The 25387-nt window shown below is 40.5% G+C and overlaps 2 protein-coding genes across 3 annotated transcripts; one reads left to right on the forward strand and one right to left on the reverse strand.

The window, feature by feature from the left end:
- Positions 1-1574: 1574 nt before the first annotated feature.
- LOC121175914 (tetraspanin-8-like) lies at positions 1575-6784 on the reverse strand. The gene is made up of 9 exons (XM_041029792.1): positions 6602-6784; positions 5207-5272; positions 4697-4804; positions 4492-4566; positions 3529-3624; positions 2920-3012; positions 2750-2800; positions 2495-2578; positions 1575-2185 (listed from the first exon to the last, which is right to left on the reverse strand). The coding sequence occupies exons 1-9, from the start codon at positions 6659-6661 to the stop codon at positions 2051-2053; spliced, it is 768 nt and encodes a 255-aa protein (XP_040885726.1). The 5' UTR covers positions 6662-6784; the 3' UTR covers positions 1575-2050.
- A 3663-nt stretch (positions 6785-10447) lies between these two features.
- On the forward strand, positions 10448-15377 carry pus7l (pseudouridine synthase 7 like). 2 transcript variants are annotated; one of them, XM_041029790.1, is made up of 10 exons: positions 10448-10521; positions 10994-11815; positions 11949-12108; positions 12228-12447; positions 12691-12789; positions 12890-12971; positions 13261-13426; positions 13534-13660; positions 14595-14648; positions 14732-15377. In XM_041029790.1, exons 2-10 carry the CDS (start codon positions 11026-11028, stop codon positions 15068-15070), a joined length of 2037 nt encoding a protein of 678 aa, XP_040885724.1. In that variant the 5' UTR covers positions 10448-10521; positions 10994-11025; the 3' UTR covers positions 15071-15377. The 2 variants fall into 2 exon arrangements, with proteins under 2 accessions (XP_040885724.1, XP_040885723.1); XM_041029789.1 differs by lacking the exon at positions 10448-10521 and adding an exon at positions 10566-10761.
- Positions 15378-25387: the final 10010 nt, after the last annotated feature.

The following is a 25387-nucleotide window of genomic DNA, read 5'->3' on the forward strand; positions in this document are numbered from 1 at the left end:
GTATCGTGCTCAGCTTGAGTCTCAAACAACCCTGGAGGAAAAACTGAGGTGTGCCCAAAAAGAAGTCCAAAGGTTAAAAGCAAACAATAAGGTTCTAGAACTCCAAATTGTGGCGATCAACAGGAAATTTCGGGATCGTGAAACATTGGAGGATGAATACAGGTTAGTGATAAAAGAAGAGAAAGCCCTGAAGAAGCAAAATGATGTACTACTGGCTACAGTTATAGACCTGCAGCAGAAAAGCTCCCAGAAAGATCACCTGAGAAAGAAATGCAGAGCAAAGCAGGAGGAGAACTATGCCTTACATCAAAGCACCATTCATCTCCAAAAACAAGTTCAAGAACTGACCAACAAGCTTGAAGATGCAGAAAAGATGAAGGTCCAATATGCAGAATTAAAAGCCGAAAAACAGGCCAATTTGGACTTCAATGACAACCTGGAATGCAAAATACAAGAACTAAAAAAGCAATATGAAAATTCTAAATCTTGGCACAAGAAATATGAAAAGACCAAAGTTAAGATGAATGCCATTGAAAACAAGAAGGTTGCCCTCACACAGGAATTCGAGCAGCTCAGCAATAAGCTCACACAAAAAAATGCTTTAAGAAGTGAGTATGATCAAATCCAATCTGATATTGACAGAGTTAAGCTGGAAAATTCTGTTCTCCGCGACGAAATTCTGGACCTCCACAAAGAGCTTCAAAAGTTTGAAGATCTGGAGGACAGAACCAAAGCCATGAAATCAGAGCAGGAGGCAGAATGTCAGCAAAGGTCTGTCCTGAGAAGAAGAATTTACGAACTGAGTGACAGGCTGACAAACAGGATCGATAAATACAAAGCCAAGAAAAAGAAGAAAGAAGATGACAGAGTTGATCAGAGGGGAGTTTAGAGCTGCATTGTAGCTTCTTTACTTCTTTCTGTGATATTGTGGCATCATTATGGGTTTTCTCTGGGTGCTCCAGTTTCTCCCATATAAAAAAAACAAAAAGGCCGATAAGTACAAAGCCAAGGGAAAGAAGAAAGAGGGTGATGGTGGTGGCACCAGTTGATCAGAGGGGAGTTTAGAGCTGCATTGTAGCTTCTTTACTTCTTTCTGTGATATTGTGGCATCATTATGGGTTTTCTCTGGGTGCTCCAGTTTCTCCCATATAAAAAAAACAAAAAGGCCGATAAGTACAAAGCCAAGGGAAAGAAGAAAGAGGGTGATGGTGGTGGCACCAGTTGATCAGAGGGGAGTTTAGAGCTGCAATGTAGCTTCTTTACTTCTTTCTGTGATATTGTGGCATCATTATGGGTTTTCTCTGGGTGCTCCAGTTTCTCCCATATATAAATAAAATAAAATAAAATCAAATCAAATCAAATCAAATCATTTTGTTCTGGTGTATCTATAATTCATAAAATCTAGCTCCACCATGAGTTGCGGTTTTGAGTGAAATGTCTCAAGAATCAATATAAACATGGTTGTTTTTATTGTTTGTGTTATATGGTGCCAGTTGGGTTACTCACATATATACTGATACATGAATTTCAACATAAAAATATAAATAGGGATTGAACATACATCTACCCAAGTATTCCAGTCACTTCTTTAATTAAAATGTCACCAGAAAGTTAAAAAACTGTAAAAACAATAAAGTTTACATACAATTTGGCACAGTACGATACAGAAAAATCTAGTTAAAGCTTTAATACATCCATGTTTCTGCTGTTATAGCTTCATCAGTGCTTTTTTTCCTTAAACCCACTTTTTCTTTAACCATCTCATCTGAATTTTTTTTACTCTTATTTTTATATTTTACAATTTTGGCATTGTAACACACACACAAACAAACAAATATCTTTAGGGATGATAAAAGTGAATAAAGGATTCAAGGTTTAAAGAGACAAAAAACATCTTGGGGGCAGCTTCTCATACAATCAAACATCGTAAATACACCATGTAACCATGTACCAATTCCATTGTTAGCAATGCTTTTCTTAACTTAGCTAATTATGCTGACATGATGACCTTTACCAGTGTAAAGAGCAGCCAAAAAGAAAAACTAAGAAATCAGGTGAACTCTGCTGGCTCTGTAAGAGTAGTGTAGTTGCCTGCTTTTGCTTCTGGGCTGTAGACCACAGCAGGGGTATCTTCCTTTTGATTCAGCTGACACAGGATGAGAATACACAACACTACTGACACAACCTAAAGGACAGTGAAACAGAGATGGTTCTTTACTTCCAGTTCTTACTATGCTAATACACTGTTTTGAATAGAGCTGCAATTTTAGAAAGAGACTGAGGGGGGCAGAAAAGACAAGAAATAGATCATGGCTGAATTCCATTCAACTACACGGCCATCAGTAATATTAAGGCTGTAGGAGAAATTAAGTTAAGCTCAGCTCCTCCAAGTGGAGAGAGCTGGAAAAGCACTGGTTAATAAACAAATAAGTGATTGTGAAGTTAGTTTGTATGTTTCAATCATGATAGAAACATACAGACTGGCAGTACATACCCAGAGCAATGTGATTCCAAGCATCGTGCCCAACATAATATCTATAGCACTTATGTTTTCCTCGATCAAGTATGGAAGGCATGACTGAAAGAGAAAAGTGGATCCATCAATCTAACTTTTCATACAGCATCTTCACTGAATACATGCTAAGTTTTTCTCAATTACACTTGCAAAGCAGTTTTCACAACAATTAACAGTTTACATGTCAACCTGTAAATGCATGAATAAACATTATAATTATGAAATTCTTATTACCTCATTATAAACCATGATGCGCTCAAAGTGTGTGCCGTCTTTAACTGCCACCTAGAGTACACAGACATGAATCATTAGCTGAATATCTGCTCACAGGTGATCTTACAGTGACATTGAGAGTCTTTAGCTATGCAAGCTTAGTACACAAATTGACTAGCTTTCACTCTCACGCATGGATTAGTGGACTCCGTGGTGCACATGCAAGATGATGGGATGTCATTGGCCCAGTCCACATAGCCCCGATCCAGTCCACAACACTGAAACTAAGAAAGAGGAAAAATATAAATACACAAAGAGACCTTGTAACTGCAAAACAAATCCTGACTCCACCTCCTGGTTCCTCCTAAGAGTAATCTCTAGTCTAGTAATGTGCTACTGAGAAGTTTGTTCGTCACATCCTTGTGCGATTGTGCCAGGAGGCTGTACTTGTGTTTGCATCCACTTTTAGGAAAATAGGGCCCTAAGAGACCCATGTGTGTGCCTTTATTATTGGTAGATAAGATTACTACAACACCCTAGACTTTAGGGCTGTAGTCTCCCGGTCAGCGGGTCGACTGTTACAACTGAATTCTCACTGGTTGGACAATTGCCGATGTTACTTTCAGGAGAAGAGAAGCACTACATCAGTAGCCTCCCAGGATTAATCTATTACTTTAAGCAGCAGGAGGGATAGACTACCTGTGAAAATAGGCGGATGTTTTGAAACCACTCCGCCACTCCACCCTCATTCAACCTAATGGTGACTGCTAGTTAGTTGCATGAGGCCCACTGTTACCTACTTCCATCTGTGCTTCTTCGAGTCGGTCAATAAATTCCTCACTAGTATTATTCAGCGGTCCCATATGCAAGTATTGCTGCTTCAGCTGTTCAGCCATCTGCACAACAAAACAAAGTAATATTAAAATTATTAGGCACGATTTCCTAGTAATTTTTAAGTAAAAAAAAACAAAACAATAAATGTGCTCACAAAATGTATTTAGTCTATGGTTTTATAGGAACTTAAGCTGTCAACATTTGCTCCTCTCACTAAAATTAAAATTACTGACACTAGTAACCTATAAAAATCCCTAGTAATGTGAAACCCTTTCACTTACATTGCAATAAACATGATTCTGATTCTAATAATCTATCCATTATGTTAGACAGCAGACACTGCTGTTTCTTTATTTTCATGTTCTATGGATCATTAGGTGAAGATGCTCACTTTATGACCAGGAAATGGAGCTTTAGTGTCATGTTATTCAAGAACCAGAGCGTAGGATTTAGTGGCATCTAGTGATGAGGTTGCAGATTACAACACAAATGAGAATGTAATTGTATTCTGCCAATAAAGCCCTCTAAGTCCTACACACTGATCCTTTAAGCATCATGTATTTAGCCACCATTTGCACATTCTAGACCCTTTTACAGTATTTTTTTTATTTCAAAATGAACCAGTTTGAAACATAAAAAACTCAGCTCGAGTTTTCAACCTGTCCACAAATTGTGTAATGTTAACATTTGCTTACACTAGCTTGCTGTGGCTGATCAAACCAGCCAGCAAAAGTTGCCATTTTCGCTGACAAAGTCCATGTTGTCAGCTAGAAATGAAAAGCCTGCTTTTGTTTACCTCTGTGTGAAGTAAGCCTTTTCCTGTTAATGTTTCTGTATTAGTTTAATCAGAAAGGCAGCTTTGATGCAACTTACTAGCCTGTAAGGTTTGTCGCTTTAACACCTTGTGGGTAGAAAATTGTACTGTGTACCTGAGGTTTCATAGCCAGTCCACGACCTTCACATAGAAACATGAACAGACTGAGCAGGATCATTCCAACCGCAAACTGAGACACACAGACATATACAGGCATGAGAAATCAGATTCTGGGAACAGGTAATGGGAAATGCTTATAGCTGTTGACAACTACTACTACTAATAATGATAACTAATTTTTGTTTTATTTCTTTACCCACCGATATTAAAGCCCACTTCTTCTTTTTGCAGGCACCAAACACACCAATGATGGCCAAGAGTAGAGTTACAATGGCAATAACATACATGACAATTATGCCTGTGAGCATCTGTGGAGAAAACAAACAGAGAACCAGCTTGGTGACCACTGAAAAAAAATCCCAGTTCAATGCCCACTGACATGTTCCAATTCCTGCCTGTAAATCATATGGTTTCCAGTGATTCAGTGTTGGCAGTTTTTTCCCAAGACTACACCTGAACCACTAGAAAAGTCCAGGTCAGTTGAGACAAACATTTAGATAGATAGATAGATAGATAGATAGATAAAACCTTTAATAGTCCCACAATGGGGAAATTGCACTGTTACAGCAGCAGAAAAAACACTTTTACAGCACAGAGAGCAGTATTTTTCCAGTACTTTTACAGCACAAATGCTGACTAGTTGCAGCTAGCAGGCTTTCAACTGGACTTTGAGATTTAGACAGATAGATTTCTAGATAGAAAGGTTTTACCTCTTCTTGTTCGTGAAAGACTCCATGACCAAACAGAGTGATTGCCAATAAAAGGGCACTGATGATCTGAAACAGCAGTGACACACGGCATTATTGTCATTCAAAACATATGAAAATTGCAAAAAATGCTCATCACAGTCAAAGCAGATCTTTGTATTTGTTTGGAATTTTTCCTCATCATTGTTGATGAACAGTTTTCTGTCAGCTGACTGATTAATCGAGTAATCGTTGATAAATTGAAATAAATAAGTAAACTGAGAAATGAGTTCATTCATTTCCACGTAGCACTGGTAACCCAGCTAACGTGTCCCTTTGTGGAGACTGCGTATTCAATTTATTCTGTTCAGCTGTTACAGACCTGCCCAAAGAGCTCTGGGCCAAATCATGAAGAAGAGCATGTTGCTCACACAGCATGTACAGAACTGGATTCAGGATTCACAACATGAAAACAAAACAACAGGGAGGCAACCGTCAGCCCCGCAGAACAACAGTGACAGATGAAAGATACTTGGAAGAGCACACAAACAAGCAAGACCACATGTTGTGTAATCCAGTTCCCATCCACTCCGTGTAAAAATTATAAGGAAGAAGAAAAGGAAGAAAAAGTAGATGAAAAACTTCACTGTGGGCTTTGATCTACACATTCAGATCTTTCACTTTTATTGTTCTAGTTGAGTTTTTACCTTCTAAGCCAGAGTTAACAGATAATCCAAGAATACAAATACAACAAAACAGAAATTCATCAGCCACTACTCTGATAATCAATAAATCTAACCTCTAAGTACCTCTAAGTTTTTTCTCTGTTAATCAGACACAAGAAGCAACTTGATGGCATCAGCTTGCTCTTTAGGGAAACTCAAAGGGATTTATTTACTTATTTATTTATTTTTACTATTCACTGACCTTTAATAAACAAAACAAGGAATTACTGAAAATAATCATTAGATTTATCAGTAATGGAAATAACCGTAATTTCTAAGCTTTTGGGTAATACTGTGAAAACATCATCAACAGCTTTTACTTTATTATATATATATATATTATTATTTTCCTACTCTCAACACGGGGTTTACTTCCACCGTCTCCAACCAGTGTTTACTCAAACAGATTTTTCAACTTAAAACGGTTAAACTTTCTTAAAACAAGCTCCAGTTTCGTTTCCAAAAAGCTTTGGCCGCAGTGCCAACAGGTAGGAAGGAGAAAAAAAGTTGCACAGAAAGAAACTGAATTGAACAATTCGAGTGACATATCAGATTTTAGCATCTGATAATAAAGGGAATGGTCTTGACATCTGCAATTACGGACAGGTGCTTATTATTATTATTATCAGCATTATCATTATTATTCAATTTTACAATGATGTTTTTTCTCAGCGTGGCAAAGAAAAACACTTACCCCGATCAAAGTGGCCACGGTGATGTAACTCCGTTTCAAACAAACGTTCACCTTCCCCATTTTGTTGAATTCTCTTGAATTCGCGGTGAGTAGATTCAATAAAGTTTTACAGCTTTGCTATGGAAGAAGTCCATGTGCTGCAGAGAGAGTGAGAGAGAGAGCCCTGGAGAAACTTCACGTCTTTATATAGATATTTATGAACAGATGTAGAGAGGGAGGATGCCCCACGTTGTGCTGGCGAAAGGCCCTCCCCTTTTTTTGGGCAGAGAGTTAATGTGTGTGTGTGTAGTCGGAGAAGTGTGCGAAATTAACTTGTGTGTGGGAAATTAACTTCATTTGGGACACATTTGCACAGATGTACACAAAATGGCTGGAGCCTGAAATCAGCTTCTCAGTGTGCTCACACCTGAAACCTTTATACAATTAAAGTGAGATGAATGAGTTGTGGAGACCGCAGACAGAGAAGAAGACATGCTATTGAGGAATCCATAGCAGACACATTCCTCATATATCTAGATGCAAGAAGGGACAGATAAAGTGGACCCATGTGACCAGTCAATCTGTCTCTGAACGAATGTGCAAACCTCAGACCCACAAGTGTTTTTTTTTTTCTTAGATTAACCAGAAAAGATCAATTTGGACGCACTTTCTTAGTTTCTTGTGCTGACTTCATAGTATGTGTCGGGCTGGAGGGCAGAGAAGAGAGTTAATAAAGAGATTGACAGTGTAGGTAACCAAGCCTGAAAGACCAGAGGAAGGAAGAGACTGCCATGGAAACCAATCACGAAGAAAACAGCTCTCAAACTCAAATATGTTTCTATGACAGAACTTTCCTCCAGCTCAGTCCTGCATAAAGTGCTTTTTGTCTGCTGTTGTCTTGGGTAAATAAAAGATCTAGTTAGAGGCTGTATCGCATGACCTTTCATCAGAGTCCTACACACATATACAACACTCACCGTCTATCTATCTGTCTATCTATCTATCAACCCATCTCTCTGGCTGCACATGTTGTTTTCACATTGTTATGTCCTGATACAGTTTCAATTATTAAAACAGATGGATGCAGAGTGGACCATTTCCTGACAGAACATAAATACATCCGGAGAGCATGCAGACATTTATAACACAAATTTACTGTACACACAGCTTTCTGGGTGCCCTATGCCTTTAATTGCTTTAGTTAACTCCATCAGCGCACATCCACAAAATCTTTGGCACACACGTGTACACTGGAACAGACTCACACATCTGTATAACATCAATGCTATGTGGAATTCTGTGGCGCAGATGATGTTTGTGGGTGGAATGACACGAAAGGGCCAAAAGCCATTTACTTTACGGGGGAGATGCTCTGACCACATCTTTTCTCTCGAGATGAATGTTGCTCAATTTGATTCAGCCGAAGCAACAACTCTCGTGGCTCATCCTCTTCTCCCGCAACCACTACATTATTCCCCAGTCCGTGCAAGTTTGGTAGTGCTGAGGTTAGATTTATTCAGGCTAATGTCAGCTCAACGTGAGGATGAGGGTTGAAATTTTGTTGTACTTGGCCATTGAGCCCAGACCTGGAACATGCACACAGCACGCTCTCATGCACATCCTGAATGACAGGTATACAGAGAGAGCCAGTAAAAACTTTATGGATTTGTCCTTGAATGCTTGATGGCCAGTTCAACTATGGCAGCGGGGGGCGGGGAGGGGGGGATTTCCTTGTTTCATACAATAGGGATGCACAGTCCAACTTTCTTGTTTTGTTTCAAATATGAATTTGACAGTTTGCTAATTCTTACACATTACCCATTTAACAAGAACATGCAGAAAAAATGAGGGGTTGAAGTGGACTGGAATGATCCAGAACTCAGGCTGTCACTTTCGTCTGCCAGTTTTTTTTTTATGGATTAAACAAACAAGATGTACTTCGTGAGCTTTAAAAGCACTGGTAGGTGGATATTATGAGCTTTAAGGAGAGGCCCGGCTAGCTCTCTCCTCCTTTTTCCAGTTGCTAAGCATTTTGTTTTGTTAGCAGCTCCCACTGTTTTTGAATACTTTGGTTCCTGTGTGGCACATTAGCCCTGCTGATACTCCAGCTGTGTGTTCACTCTGAATCATTGTGAGGAATTATTCAACAGTCAAATGAATCTGTACTTACATCACCATCAGTGAAGCATGGCATGTCAGGAAATACCAACAAAAACATTGTGTGTGTGTGTGTGTGTGTGTGTGTGTGTGTGTGTGTGTGTGTGTGTGTGTGTGTGTGTGTGTGTGTGTGTGTGTGTGTGTGTGCGTGCGTGTGTGAGTATGAAGCAGACATTCTCTGCTTTAAACTTGTTTGTAAAATTTTCACCAGATGTATTTCCTCCCCCACTGCTGGCAAGATTCTTTCAGCTCAGGGGAGCCAAAAGCAACAGCACCGGTATTAGAAACACATTACAATAAATATAATCATTGTGCAGTCTGGAGACAGTTTGCAGGTTTGCAGGATGTTACGTAACTAACTTGGATCTACAAGCTTGAAATGAAGCTTAGATTTCAAACAACAGCAAGGAAAGGGACTATCTCTCTGGAGAAATGTGCTCTGATTCTCTTTTGTTCCAGTCAAGACTCTGGCTGTTGTTCCCTTTTTTTTTGTTTTACATTACAGATGGCCTATGGTCTTTTTAGGAAGTCCCAAGAGCCGAGCAATAGCACAGTCTAATATGAAGTTTTTATCTTTGAGAAAGTAAATTCCTCAGCCGTTGCTCAAAACTCCCAGACAAGAGATCAGTCTTTGTTTCTTTTTTTAACATTGAATGGTCCTTTTCATTCCTTTTTAGGGGGAAAAGTTTGTCAGACCAAAGGCCAGGAAATGCGGATGTGCTTTGCTTTTTGTGTGACTTTGTAACAAACGTGTTAAAGATTGTGAAGACTGTGAAAAGACTACACCACAATCACAATAAAATTTAGTGTACAACCCACTGCCAGTAAAGCACGCCCCCGCTCACTGACCAACCCCCACCACCCCACCCATCGCATTTCTCCATTACTAATTTATCATGACACACACCGAGCCTTCATAATAACTGCAATATCATCACTTTTAAAAGCAACAAAGGTATAAAGAAGTGGCTTTTGTTTGTTGTTGATATGTTTTATGGTTAGAGCCTTCTTTGAATAAAGCCAGTAATAATAATAATGTAGGCTACAGTATAGGCTACGGAATAGTTCAATTTCATTATCAATTACAGTACTGTTAAGGATTATTATTGCTACTGCTCATGTTTAACATATATGTCACTTTTTCGTGCCCCCTCATCTCAGAGTAATTTAGGCATGGACAGATTATGGAGACAATGGGGCCCCTGGGCACAGATATGTAAAACCTCCCCAACAGTTTTGCAATTCTTTGTGGCTGTTGCTCCAGGGAGAAAGACACCCCGACTAAAAAAAAAGTCAAAACAATTAATAATGATGTGGCTGCGTCTCTGTGACCCTTTCTTGTCTCATTGTTTATTCTTTTGAGTTTCCTTGTGGTTGTTTAGGGTTTGTTTGTTTGTTTGTGTGTTTTTTTTCCTGGTTGCTTTGTGTTTCTTTAAGGTCATTAGGTCATTTTGCGTCTCATTGAGGCTGCTTCTCCTTATGTGTCCCTTTGCGGGCGTTTTGTAAGTCTTTGTTGTCGTTTCACTGCCTTTCCACGCAGAAATATTGACAGTCACTTCAAACAGAAGCCTGGTCCCTACTTGCAGTGTTGTTGTTTTGCGGGGCACAGCTGTGAGTGTAACAGAAGGGGTGTTGTTTACTACAACTGGCAAGGGGCTGCACAAACGAGCCATAGGCCCCTTTAAGAAAAGTCACATGATGGTCACATGGTGCGGAAGTAGCCTGAATTGTTTCGGCGTGGTTGTGTTTACGTCAAAAGCTTCTGGTTTACATACCACATGCAGGTTCGTTGAGTAAATTAACATGTGTTATTATTCCTTAATAACACACTTATATTCCCAGTGAAAGACAGCAGTGTGCTTTACTTTCTTTGTTAGAGCAGGTACAGCTCTTTGTCATCAAAGTCGTGTTAGGACTAATGTGTAGGATACGGATATTACTGTAAATAGACGGACTGTTTTGTATGTTTAAGCAGAAATAAAGCACATATCGTCTTTAAAAGAATGCTGACATTATTTTTTAAGGTGTGTCTAAACTCTGACTACCTTCAAGAGCAGGCTTAAAACCTTGTTATGTTCTGCTGCCGTCTATGGTTGTGTTTATTGCCTTAAATTTATCCCCTCCATGATTGTCTCTTATTTTGTACTTATGTTTACACTCTCTATTGGCCTCAAGTGTATGAATTGTGCTGTATAGATAAATTTGCTTTGTTTTTTTTCCCCCAACATCTTATTTGTGTCCCCTTTCTGCTTCAAGTGGAAGCCCTGCAGGGTTTGTATGAAGTGGCCATGAAGCAGGACTGTGATGCTGTGAACGTCCCTGCATGCTTCATATCCAGCCATGAAGGCTTTCGGGGAAGCATCAAAAACTTTATCAAAGACTTTGTGGTAACTGAGATAGACGTTAATGGACAGCTGGTTAATAAAGCGGCAGCACCACAGACCTCAGGCTGTGCCTCCTCAGATAAAAACAATGAGACTTCTGCACGATGTAAGCAGAATAATCACTCCTCTGTCTCACCTGACACAGATGCCTCAGCTTACTGGGGGGTAGATGTTGCCCTGCCCAGTCCAGGCAGTTTTGATTTAGGTGTGATTTTAGGTCAGTCAGTCAGTGATGAGCTTGAGCAGTTTGTGTTGACTCTCAAAGATGAAAAGCCAACAAAGCAGGAGTTATCTTTGGGATCCTTCGCTGACAAACACCACAGAGCTAACGTCCACCGGGCCGTCAGACACCGCTTCCCTTTCCTCATGACTGTGACCATCCAGCCTGAGATCAGGGTGAGGGAGGACCCAGACTACAGAGAGCTCTCCCAGCTGGTCACAGAGGACGAAGCAGAGGACTTCTTCAGGTTCATAGATGCCAAAGTGCGGGGCTCATCTTATACATTTGGACCTGATGACAGTAAGGAGCACAGGGCGGCGGTTCACCACTTCCTGAGCCGCAGGTTTGGGAAACTAGTAGAGACGAAAAGCTTCAGCGATCAGGGGAGAACAGCGATCTCTGTGAGGTTGAGAGAGCGAGGGAGGCCGAAGAAGAGAAGCGCAGAGGAACGTAAGGAAGAAGACGTTTACACTGGTAAGGTGTAGGACAAACTTCCTCTCTCAAGACTCCCACAAGTTGACACATGCGTCATCAAAGTCACACACCACTTGATATCTTGAAATATTTTTAAAGAACACAAGAAAAGCGTGTGTGCCCTCTGTTTCAGCGTTCACCCTTCGTAAGGAGAACCTGGAGACTCTGGAGGCCATCAGCTACATGGCAGCGACTCTTGGGGTCCTGCCGTCAGATTTCACCTACGCTGGGATCAAGGATAAGAGAGCCATCACCTACCAGTCCATGGTAGTCAAGAAGGTCTCACCTCAACGGTAGTTTTGCGTTTCTTTCATGGATTTGGTTGTGTTTGTGTTGTTTGTATTCCCTCTTTAAAGCATCGGAATTAATGCCAGAAATCTGAACGTTTTTATTTGATGTCATGTATTGTCAGGCTTAAAGAGAAGACAGCAGAGTTTGAGAAGAGAGGGATGCGTCTGTCTCACGTCCGCTCTGTCCATGAGCCTCTCAGGCTTGGACAACTGCAGGGGAACCACTTTGACCTGGTGGTTCGCGACCTGAGACCACACGGGGCCAATGACGCACACTCCTCTGGTGCAGACAGGAACACTCGTCTGGTAGCGCTTGTAAAGGAAGCAGTGGAGAATATCAAGGTATTATTCAGTTTTGTTCTTTGTTGTATTTTTCAGCACAGTGTATGCTTACGACACGGCATGTTACCACATGCATGTTGTTGCTCTTGTCCTGAAAAAATGGATAAATATCGTCTCAATGTAAAACACATATCAGTGCAGAACTATTGTTTTTGTCTCACTCCTGCTGCTCAATTTAAACTGGCCACAGTATCAACAGTATCAGTATAGATACTGCCACGTTCACCTTCATTGTTGTTACAGGCCACAGGTTTTGTCAACTACTATGGACCACAAAGGTTTGGGAGTGGACAGAGTGTTCAGTCTGACAGAGTGGGACTGGCTTTACTTAAAGAAGACATGGTGAGTGTTACATATACAGGGCTGGATATTAAATGATCGTATCCTTTCAGACTGCATGTTCCCGTGCTGCTGACACGCTGTGTGTTCTTGTGTGTGTCAGGTGAGTGCCGTGCGCCTCTTCTTCACTCCAGAGGAAGGTGATGATCCTCAGAGCCAGGCAAAGAGACACTTCCTCCAGACTGGTGAGAACTGGGTTAAAAACTTGCTGACTTTTTTGGTTTTGTTTTTCCCCAGAATGACCAAAGATGATATGAAAGTTAAAGAACTTTTTCTTTTTATAGTGAGTTGGTAGGAACTATGAGCATCTGTTAATATGACAGTAATACCCCAGTTCCTGTATTCATTTTAAAGAATATGCTGAAATTCATCAGATTCCGTTAAAAAAAAACCCCAACATATTTGTGTTGTGTTGCTAAAGTAGCAAATTAATGACAGGTTTCACTTTTTGTATTTCCTGCTTCTCCACATCAGATAACGCTAAGGAGTCTTTGGCTTTGATGCCATTGTCCAAGGCCAGGGAGCGACTGATGCTGCGGGCCCTGAACCGCTACGGTACAGGTCCGAATGGTTGTGCCCAAGCCTGGCTCAGCCTGCCCCACAGCATGAGAGTCTTCTACCCACACGCCTATTGTAGCAGGTCAGCTGCAGGAAAAATAACTGATTTGCAGTAACTGGTTTGGCAGTTCCAAGGTTTAACTTATATATTATATTAATTTCACTGATCGGTCTGTTTGTGGTTGTCAGGGTGTGGAACGAGGCGGTTGCTCACAGGCTGGCTACTCTGGGCCACAGTGCCAGGCGAGGAGACCTGGTGTGGATGCAGGAAGGGCAAAACAAACTGGAGGACAGTGGAGAAAGCAGCTCTGCACAGGTAAGAGAGGATCGAGAATGCAAAAGGAGATTTGCATCAGGATGTACAAAAGTAATGTCCTGTGTTTACATACTCTAGGAAGCCCATGGGCATCTGTAATACCCATTTCATAATTTATACATTAGAAAAAAACTAATTTGATTTAATTGTATTTCATCTGTATAACAACTAATATTCAGTGTGGTATATACAGCAGTCATGGAATTGCATGGAATTGTAAATACATAGAGAACTACATGAGGATTTGTTTTTAGGATTGTACAGAAAAGCTCAAAGTAGAGAAGAATAGAAAAGATTATACATATGTTTTTGCATTTCCTCATGTTGGTTCTCTTTTCTTTTATTCCAAGCAGTTAGTGTGTTTTTCAGGTATTTTCCACAAGTAGGAAGTTTTATCAGTGTGGTTGTTATCTCAGGAAGGCCTTGAGTGAGTTTCTTCAAATTTGACACAAACTTGGACTCAAGGAGGAAATGATTGGATTTTGATGGTTAAAAGCATGTTTTTGACTGTAACACAAGAATTCATATGCTGGTTTTGACAAAGTACACATATATATATATACCTTATATATGTATACCTTTTATAAAATTCCTTCAAAGTCTTCACTACATATATGAGTCTGACATGGATGTGAACTGCAACTTGACTGGCTGGCAGAAGCCTAAAACCACGAGGTAGTGATTCTATTTTTTCACTCTGACGTTAGTAGTTAAATGTTACTTTGAGTGTTCTTGTATAACACGCTGTTGATACAAACTTTCGCTCTGTGGTTTAACACTTAATATCATAAAACTTGTGTTGAAATGCATAAACTGTCATTCAGTGATTCAGCTCAAGGACATATCAGAAGTAAACAAGGTTATTCAAGCATGCACATTGTTTTTTTTTTGGACACTCTCTGAACATTGGGACACTCCCTCTTTGTTTTTCCAGATCCATGTGGTGACAGAGCAAGAGGAGAAAGAAGGGCTCTACACGCTAGGACACGTATGTAGTTAAGGGAAACATTTCTATTTTAAATACAACTGTTTAAACTTTTATCCTTACTAATGTTTTTATTATGCTGTCAGGTGTTACTGCCCATGCCAGGAAACACGGTGAAGTATCCAGAAAACGCCATGGGGGCCTGGTACCAGGAGAGACTGGCCAGAGATGGACTGGACAACTGTCGCTTCAGAGTCAGCAGCCTCAAACTCAATCTGCCTGGCTGCTACCGCCCCCTGCTGGCACTGCCACGCAACCTCAGCTACCAGCTCCAGAGAACAGCCTGCAAGGATGAAGGGGCAGGAGGAGGAGAGGTGTCAGGAGAAAGCAAGCAGGACTTGCTCACTCTCACCTTAAACTTCGACCTGGACTCCTCCTGCTATGCTACCATCTGCCTCAGAGAGATCATGAAGTGTGACCCGTAGAAGTCGAGGTACATTGTTCCTGTTGTATTTGTGTATACTTGTGTGGAAAACAGGCAGCTTTTTGTAACCCACCAACACCGTTTTGTAACTTCATTGGCCCTACAGTGATTGTGATACAGTATCTGTAGCATTTTAGTTTGTTGTTGAAGTTCTGAGCAGAAGACTGTGGTTATACATAGAGAATAAGCAGAATGTGCAGTTGATAAAACTTCTAATGAAAAAGGGGGCCACTGCCAAATGTGAACAAATCTAAATGTAAAAGCATGTAAACAGTATTAGTGTTTTGTGCCATGAATAAAACTTTCGGAATCAAATGTACTTTTCCTTTTTGTTTGTTTACTTTTAGTTTTCAGCATACTTAATTTTCACTAATGCCACTAGATGGAGACAATCCACAATAATTGTCAGGTGCCCCTTTGCTCCAAGTGTCATTCTCTCTCTCTCTCTCTATATATATATATACAGTTTGTTTCTTAACTGTCCACCAGTTTACTTTTGGTCAAGCTGGCAAGATATGAAGTTCCTTATCTGAGAGAAAACAGCACCTGCACCACATGACTAAAAGGCTGATGATGTTTCTAAGTGAATCACACACTTAATCTGAGACTAAATCCACCGTGCCAGTTCATATGATCCACTCTCATGTGAAAAACAGAATTGTAGCCTAGTGAGGAAGTCATTTTAAGAACCTATATATGACATAATGAAGCATGAAACCATGGTGTAATTATGCTGCTGAGGGGCAGCATTGGATTGGTATTAAAACTGAGCCAGCTTTACTTCCTGTGACTAATTTATGCAATTTTGATGAGAATGTTTAAAGACAGCAGCATATAAAACCTCCCTCATGAATAACTCAAATTGCATATACCTCTGGGCTATCTTTAATGCCTGTTACTGTAACAGTGTGAAAAGCGACTGTATGGATGTTTTAGTTGGAGGTAGGTTCTGACATGCAGCCTGTCATCAGCCCATAGCACTGTGTGATGAAGTGTCTGTCTGTATGCTAAACTGTCTGCCTGAGAGAAGCATTAGCAGTAATGAAGTTTCTTCACTTATTGAGGAGTTTGGTTACAAAATGACACAATATCCACCAGAAAGGAGAGTGGATAATTTAAATCCTTGTAGTAACACTTACAGAATGAATCCTACACTAACAATTAAATGAATTTTTGTGTTTCTTGCCTCAGGAGTTAATCTTGACAGATAATGTGCAAATTCCTCTTTATGTTTCTTACACTCATAATGATACAGTCATTTTGGGGGGTTTTGAATAATTCTCACATATTGACATTAAAACAGACTTAACAGGAGTCATGTGCAGAGTGAATCCCTCATGTCACCCCAAGTGGAATAAAGGCTGTATAATCAATTGACCTCTCATTGGTGTCATTACGTGCTCAAAACTTTTGTCTTGCCTTGATCTGCAGATGACTGAAATTAGGCATTTCCAAAGGCATGCCTCAGCCATTAACCTTTATCACATTAAACCACAAGAACATTAGCGAGAATAATCGGTCTGATTCTCCTTTGCAGATAGTGAGAACAGGACTATATATTCGTCAGCTATGATTCCTCTACACAGACAGACACGGGTGAGTGGCTTCTCCCCATCCCCTGGCCCATTCCCGTTCCAGCCGGCTGTAGATAAATGTTGACCCACTTCAGCAGCAAAGATGACAACTTTACTATTCATCTCGCCTTTTTGAAAAAGCGGAGCAGCGGCTTGAGAGTGAGAAGGGAGTCAGGGGTTATGAAAGACTTGTACCATGGACGTACAGTGATACATTTCTCCTTGCAGAAGAGATGCTGGGGGAAGCTGAGGGTTATGAAAGACACTTGCCATGAAATGGGGATGTAGCATAGCCTTATTTTTTTTACCCTTTAAAGACCCTGAAAACATATTTGGATGTTATTTTCAAAACTTTGACTTTGATTGCTGTTTATTTAGTCATGAATATTTTATGTTCACAAGGAAAACCACATTTTCAGGGGGCTTTAAGTGAGGGTAGCGCTTATGAAGTGACTTTTACAGATAGGCAAGCGGAGCCAAAGGACCGACTAGAGGCAGAGAAAAGTGCTAAATCAGATGTAAATCACTTTTTATAGGCAGTGAAATACCAAAATATGAGGAAAGTGATGGAAGAATCATGGACCACATTACGTTTGTCATGCAAACTGGTGTTTCTGGTTTGATAAAAACTCTGGCACTTACAGCAATGTGAGGAGCTGATACGCACATACACACGGGCAGACACACACAGCTCCTCGTTCATGATTAGACATATAAACATTCCAGCGACCTTTGACCTCTAAGCTGTCTGGCATCCAGTCACTTGATTGGCAAGCGGTTCACACTGTTTTTACAACACTGATATGCGCATGTAGAAAGTTTGAAAAAGTATGCGTGTGTTTATGATCTTGTCTGTGCCTGTGAAAGAGAAAGCGAAAGAATGAGTGTGTGTTTTTTCTGAGCCCCTGTCAACCATGTTGCTGCAGGAGCCGCCGCTGAGTGTTGTCCAGACGTGACAGTCAGTGTATACAGGGTGGCTGGGCACGGTCAAGTGAGGTTGTTTCAGTGTAAGCAGTACTGTTGTTACAATGTCAAAATGCATTTTGAGGAAAAAGAAAGCAAACAATCCCAGCTCTGTTGTGAACTTAACCTCTTTAGTTTGCACAGGTTTTAAGAAATCTCACGGTGAGTGTGACTCATAATGGACCTTACTTGCGTGTACAGATTCACACATGGCTGGACACATGAACCATGTGCAAGACTTGACCTGTGACCTTTTCATTAAGGGACAATGTTCTTTGACAGTAAAACATGGGACCTTTCTGCTGCCCAGAGGCTGCTATGTCACCCATTTAGTGTACTCCACATGTGAGAGGCCTGCATGTGGAAAATATGCTGACCTGATAACTGCAGCGGAGCTATTGACAAGTGGAAAAGGGAAAAAAAAAAGCAATACCTATGTAAAATGAGATTGATTAATAGATGGAAGTAATGCAGCAGTGCTTTGAGAGCATCACTGGATCCTGCACATGTAGAGCAGTTTGATCCATAGGACAAAAAGACAGCGTGTGAAAGTTGGACAAAACATTCCCATGATGTCTTCCGTGCTGTCGCTTTGGCAAACATGCCAAACTCAGTTCATAATTCTATTATTTTAAGAGTTTCCTTGCTGAATGTCAGAGAGGAACACTGGCTTTTAATGACTTTTAAGTTTATTTTATCTGATCTACTGTTCATCTTTACTCGTTTGGGCCTTGTTGGGCCTGATTCTAGCAGCTTGAGCCTCAGAATATCATTCAGGGCTCATGTTCACTGTGTAGTACGTTCAGTGAACGAACCACTGAGTGATAGTCAGCAGCTCCTGAGACTGTCTCAGATCCTTTCACGGTGAGGGAGCAATGAATGTTCAGTGATTTGTTCACTGAACGTACTAAACAAGCTCACATTCACTGTGTTGAATGTTCAGTGAACGAACCACTGAACATTCGGCATGTCGGCTAATACGTAATCATATTTAGTTCAGTAGGCTACTTGATCAAGCAGCCCATGTAGTAAAAGCTTAAAACATTTTTTTTGCACTGCCTGTGACCAATTATTTTGTTCTTGATTGTTACGATTGTTTTGGCCATTTTTTGATATTCTACTATTCCCTGCACGTTCGCTCACAGCTGACTGAGAAATGAATGGATCATTTCAGGAAGTGATTGAACTCAGTTTGTTCAGCCCAAAGATTTGTTCTTTGGAATGAATCGTTTGCAAACAACACACAACCATTAGAAATCCATAGCTGCACTTGAAAGCCCCCACATGTGAGTGTGTCTAACTGTATCAGACGCTGGTGAAAAACAGCACACATGCTGGGTCAGACTTTCCAAGAAAGGTCACGATCAAGGATTTGAAACCATGATAAGTTCATGCCAGGTGCTTGAGTCCAATTAAAGTTTTTGTATACCCCTGCCATGATTGCGGTTTGGTCCAAACCGCAATCATGGCAGAATGTGGTTGTGATCAGGGTGGAAAATTAATGTTATAACAATAAGTGTTGGTAACTCTCTGGCTGTGAATGAAGCACAGATCCAACACAGCTCTTTTCTATAACAAAATAAATAAAAAGCCATAAAACATCTGGCTGCTAAAATATAAAAAGTGGCTGTGGACTTTTGGATCAGACCAGTCACCGTGTTCAGTCAGTGGAAAAAGTTAATTTCCCGTCCCGTTTGTGACCCATCAAACAGCTTGAACTTTTCTTTTTTACACACTCAGGCACAACACCAGCGGCATCATGGTGAACTGCCTGCACATGAGCCATTAATGAGTTACTCGCTGCAACTGGGAATTTTTCTCACACTGTAAAACTTAAGAAAAAAAAACTGTTAAACCTCTGCCTGGGTACAGTATCACTCTGTGCCAGAGTGGAAGGATCTGTTGACTGGCTGCAAAGCACAGGGAGGTGAAGGAAAGCTCATTATTTTTAATGGCGTCTCTCCGCTCATCGAGAGAGAGGGGGAGAGAGAGATGAACCATAATACCACCTTAGCTAGCTCCAGACTACAACACTGAGACCTTGTCAAAGTGTGTGCAAGCATGAACCCATGCTGTCATATAAAGACCAAAAACATGGACTTGCAGTGCCTTGCTATTGCCATCATTTCTCAATCGGCAAAACAAATTTTGTTTGAAACACATAGTAATATGTGATATACACAAAATAAATTGTTTAGATCGTCTGCATTTTTGTTTGCTGTCATTCCAAGAAGACCAATACCATCTCTGTGCTATATGTAAAGCTAGTGTTAGATATGATTAGATTGAAGACTGGAAACAGGTGGAAACAGCTAGCCTGGTTTACTCCAAAATTCAAAAGAATCTGCCTGCCTGCACTTCTGAATTCTTCTGAATTTACACGTTGAATCTTGTACAAGTAGGGGTTTTTATAGGCAGTTACGCACTGGAATTATTTCTTAGCCAAATAAATATTTCTTGGCTGCCTGGCTGTTCCCTGATTGTCAGTTTCTAAAAGTTCCAGAAATGGTTGGACGCAAACTTCACCTACTCTGACATCAAAAAGGTGTGAGGGGAGGGTGTTTCTGAAGCTTCAGTGCCACGCTGGCCTGGACCAATGTGAGTCTAATCGTTCAATCGCCCACTCACCTTTACGTTCCAGCAACCAGCAACTTCCAGCCAGTTTACAGGCTTTACGCTGAGCCAAAATAACCGTCTCTTGGCTTTAGCTTCATACTGATTTGGCATACGGGTATGAGAGTGGTATCAACAAGAAAGTAACCAAGTGAGTCTCTCAAAATGTCAAACCATTCCTTCAAGAAATTACTTTATAGGGTTGCATTATGGTAGTGTATTACCTATATAAAGTAATCTAACACGTTAGTACATCAAGATTTCCAAACATGAAGCCTATCTTTAATCAAGATAAACTTTGTTTGTTTGTTTCTTTTTTTTTCTTTCTCAGTTTCTTTCTCTCGCACAGACCTTGAGAGGTACATCACTTAGGTTTGGCATCCTGTATCTTTTCAGTGTCACCAACCTCCCTCTGTTAAATCAGTCAGTGTCTCAGTGGTGTAGTTGGTTTGGGTAAGACTGTAGTCCTGTAATTACCTTGCTGACTAAATCCCAGCTGTGTGTGTGTATGTCCCTTTGCAAAATATGCCTGTGTGCGTTCATAGAGATAGGAATGAAAATGGGAGGCAGGCCTCTTTGGAGCAGCTGCACCGGTGTGCATCTGTTGGGTTCAGAGCCTGAGGAGGAGAGAGAGAGCTGTCCTCATGGTGATTGATGGAGCAGCTTCCTGTCTTGGTGGAGGTTATTGAGGAGCTCTGAGGGACCATCGTTATTTCCTGATGCTCTTAAATATCCCGCTCCAATCCGCCCTAACCCCCCCCCCCATACTTTTTTCACTTTCTTACTCCTTTCACCCACCTCTCTTCACAGAGCCCCTTGCCCAGTTCCCCCTCGCTCCCCCTCGTTTTACAAGGGAATGACAGATATTGTTTACATACAGCCCGCTGATATCTCCATATGCCAAATTATCTACACAGTATCTCACATCCAGCCATGCTTAGACCATTAGATAATGTGTTGAGAGAAGTAAAGTCTTTTTTGCTTTTCTACCTCATGTCTCCACTGTAACAAAAAACAGAAATTTACATACATTTTGGGAACATGCACTTCCAAAAATGTCAAACCACTTACTCAACAAACAATTAAAACAAGAACTCAGTGTCCTTGAATAAGTGAAAAAAGAAGGCTGCAGTTTGAAGCAAGCAAATCTGCCTCAGAACGTCTTCTTTTGCATTTAGGAACAGTGACATTTTAAAGTACCATACCCGACGTACCATGTGCTTCTTTTAGCCCCTTAACCACAACGCTTGTGTGTTTTGTATGACCGCCAAAGCATGCCAGAGGTTTTTAGATTGATTTCCTACCTTCCAGGCAAACATTGGTTTAAGCTAATTTAAGAACTATGAAAATGAACTTGCCCAAATTTGAAAGTACCCTGAGATCAGAAACCCATCACAAAAGCATTAAATCAGCTTTATTTTTGTTTATTTATTTATTTTCAGCCAGGGTAATCCAAGTGCAAGCAGAGGCTCTTGCACTGTTGTTGAAAAATCCATCCCAATGCTGTCTAAAGGACAGCCCTGATGTTAAGATGCATTAACTATACCTTCATATTGAAGCCAGTATATGTTGTCTCTGGCTCTGTGTGCTTTTAGTGACTTCTGAACAGCAGAATTAAAAAAAAAAACAACTTTTATTTATCAGTGTGTTTCAAATGTCCTTAATGTTGATTCTCTCTGTGCCTGTGGAGTCTCAGACATTGAGTCTCAGATGTCAGAGTTTCTCCCCCCAGAGAACTTGAATGCACCAAAATAGATTAGAATAAGCAGATTGTCTATCTTAATCAAGTGTCATGAATGGAAACCAACACTCTTGGAAAGTGGAATTCTTCAATTCATTTTTGGAAAACGGTTTGCAATAATATAAAGACTGTGATTTAATATGTTTATGGAAAAGAAGAACAGAGAAGACCACCGCTGTTTTCCTACACGAGCTAACAAGATGGACACTGAACTCCCATCCAGAGTCCTGTATGCAATATTATCCGGATTGTAACACATGACAGAGATACTCCACTAGATGCACCACTCCATTCAAGCCTCTATACCTATCTTTCTTTCTTTTTTGTCAGCCTCAATGTCCATGAAGTTCACTAACAGTCTTTTATAACTCAGTGTGCTCTCTGTCCAGACAGACTGAGCGTTGCTCGGCTGTTCTGTGAGCCCAGATGACACTAACTGCCAGTGAATGGGGCAGGGACAGGGGGAGAGATGACAAAAAGCAAGGGGTTGAGAAGCACAAGCAGAAAGTAAGGAGTATGCAGCGGTTCAATGTCTAATTAAATTTACTATGAGGGGAACTGGCCAAGAATGGAGCCATTGTTTTGGGGCATCTGGAAAAACCTGACGTGCATCTGTGCGTGTGGTTCTTTAAAAACCATTGTTCTGCAGAGGAAATGGATTTGGTGCAGTTTGAAGGAGGGGAAAAAAAAAAAGAGAAAGACCAAAGTCATTCATCATCGTAGATGAATATGAAAACACTGAATTGGTGGCTTACTGTTGAGTAGAAACAACTGAGCACAACAGATGGTACGATATGCGGTTGGTTTGGGTATAAAACAGTTTAGGCCACACAGGGAGAGAGATATGAAATTGCTTGTAGATGCACACAATGATAATACAACATAGCCACTCTGTAGCAACATAATACATAACCATACCATGACTGATCCGAAACACCTCAGCCATTTTCTCCTCTATTGTTAAACTCTCTTATCATCTCTGTGCTATGATTTGTATAAATACACAGGCTCAATGGACCGCCATGCCCTCCTTTTTATTCAGTGACATGGTTCTTTGGAGGAGCACAAAGCCTGCATGTCTCACTGATCACCTATGGGAGTTCAACACATTCACACGGAGACATGAGAACAACCGTTGCAGCCAATTTATCCTAAATGGATTCATCTCATACATCAACATATTCAACCTATCAAAAAGACGTCTCATCGGAGGGCAGGGACAGGGCACTGAGTCGTCTTTTGACTGGATGTTTGACTTAGTTTGACTCGACTTGAATAGTCATGCATTAAAGTGTATTTAGGAGAAATGCAGCTTTAATGGAGGTAAACTTTCACTGTTCCAGCCGAAGAAATGCTCATGGTAACAGGTCACAGATGTTTTTCAAACTGCTTGTAAAATAATAAACATAAAACGTGAGCTTGACTCATGGCCTGAATAAGCCATGGAGGGTTTTGAGCACTAAAGTGTTCAACCTTTCCACTGTTAATACAAATGAAAGAGACAATCCCATTTATCTAATCACACTGCTACAGAGGGTAAGTGAATGTTTGCACATGAAAAGGCAGATAAGATGATTAAATTGAATGCATTTATTGGATGGAGAGGACTGAATAGTCTGTCAGTCGGTTGACCCACCACATTGGACCAGACTGAAATATCTGAACGACTGGATGGATCACCATTAAAGTTGGTTCAGGTATTCATGATCCCCAGATGGGATATTATATGATATTATATGAAAATGTTTTTGCCCATGAGAATCTGACAGTACTCAGTGGGAAGCAAAGGCTCCATGTTTGACCAATAAAGTGTGTGAAAGAAGCTGACACTGCTGAATACTATGTCCCTGAAAATAATAAAGGCTACCATTGCATGTCACTATCCATCACTGTGGAAAAATGGCTGTGCAACCTTTAACTACATCCATGAATCTGATATTTGACCTTTCGGCCATTTCTTTTCTTTTCTTTTCTTGTCTTGTCTCGGTCACAGTGGCAACAAACCAGGGTGTTAAATTTATCTATTTCAAAAGCACCCATGAATTGTACTTTCAATCATGTGTAAGGCAGAAAAAAAAACTGCTCATACTGGGTCAGCCTTATCCTGGATTGGAGGAATGACTCAGGATTGAAGCTCGTGACTTTGATGCTCACTTTTGTTGTGAAGTCTGCATGATTTATCAAGATGAGGGCTGAGGAACTGAGGACCTAGCACAGTTGATTTCCTACAGGAGTACCTACATCTAAGGATTTTTTTTCCCTTTTCTTTTTTTAATGTACAATCCATCAGAACACATCAAAGAAGCATTCTTAGGAAGCAATATCCAGCATTTGAGGAACATTGCACATAAAGTCATTTGAACATCTGCTGGGGTGCATACTGTATAATACAGTATGCACCCCAGTGTTTTCTCACTTCTGTCACATCTGGGTTATTGCATCAACCTTTGTCATGTGTTTTCTTGCAGCTCCACTGGGAGAAAAGGCAGAGGAGGAGAGAAGGGGAAATTACCCTACTTGGGTATATTTAGATTGAATGGTTAAAGAAACATTATCTAAACGATGTGGCTGATAAGAGTTAGAAAAAGAAAACACTGTGCTTATGAGCAATTACGTAACTCGTCTCTTTAATTCCTGTGCTCTCCTGTGAACAGCTCATTGGGATTGGCTGTGCTGATAGTCTTATTACGGACCGAAGAATCAAGAAGTAGCTTAATACCCACTGTTTCTTCCAAGTTCCCTTTAACTGCCTCTTTTTTCCTTCATAAACACAAAAACTCTGTATGTTGCAAACACTTGTGATTAAAGTGATTTACACCTAGTATTCCATATTTTGTCTAGTTTCTCTCGTTCAATTTTGCTCACATTCTTCTTTCTCAGTTTAGGGTGTTCGTCTTTCTCTCTGTTATTTGTCTTTGTGTGTCTTTCTCTGTGCGTTCCCCCCTTTTCTTTCCACTTTGCTCTGCTAAGTGAGTGACTTAATAGACTTTGAATGGCTTTTTAAGAAAGCCAGACCTCTGTGGTTTGGAGAGCATGTGATGGTCAGGCAGGCTGGGTTTGAGGTGTTGTCACACATCTGGATTATTCAGCTACAAAGTGGATATTATTACTCCTCTAAGACACACAAGAGCAAGAGTTTGACTTCATTATGAGTCTACAAAGAGACTAAGCTGTCAAATGACCAAATGTGAACAGATGGATTCTTTTAATGTAGATATTGAGTATGAAGTGGGCAAAAATTGGATTTGGAAATAATCTTCTCTGTTCTCGTACTTGAGTTGTGTTTTATACGTTGTCCATCTGCTTTGCTTGGATGTACAATGTACATTCATTCAATACTTCTGCTCTACTTCTACTCTTATAGCTGCTATATACAATATTTAGAATGAAGCTGAGGATTCTAGACTCCTAGATTCTTTGAATACGT

The sequence above is a fragment of the Toxotes jaculatrix genome, chromosome 22 (assembly GCF_017976425.1).
Source record: "Toxotes jaculatrix isolate fToxJac2 chromosome 22, fToxJac2.pri, whole genome shotgun sequence".
NCBI classification, from domain to species: Eukaryota; Metazoa; Chordata; class Actinopteri; family Toxotidae; genus Toxotes; species Toxotes jaculatrix.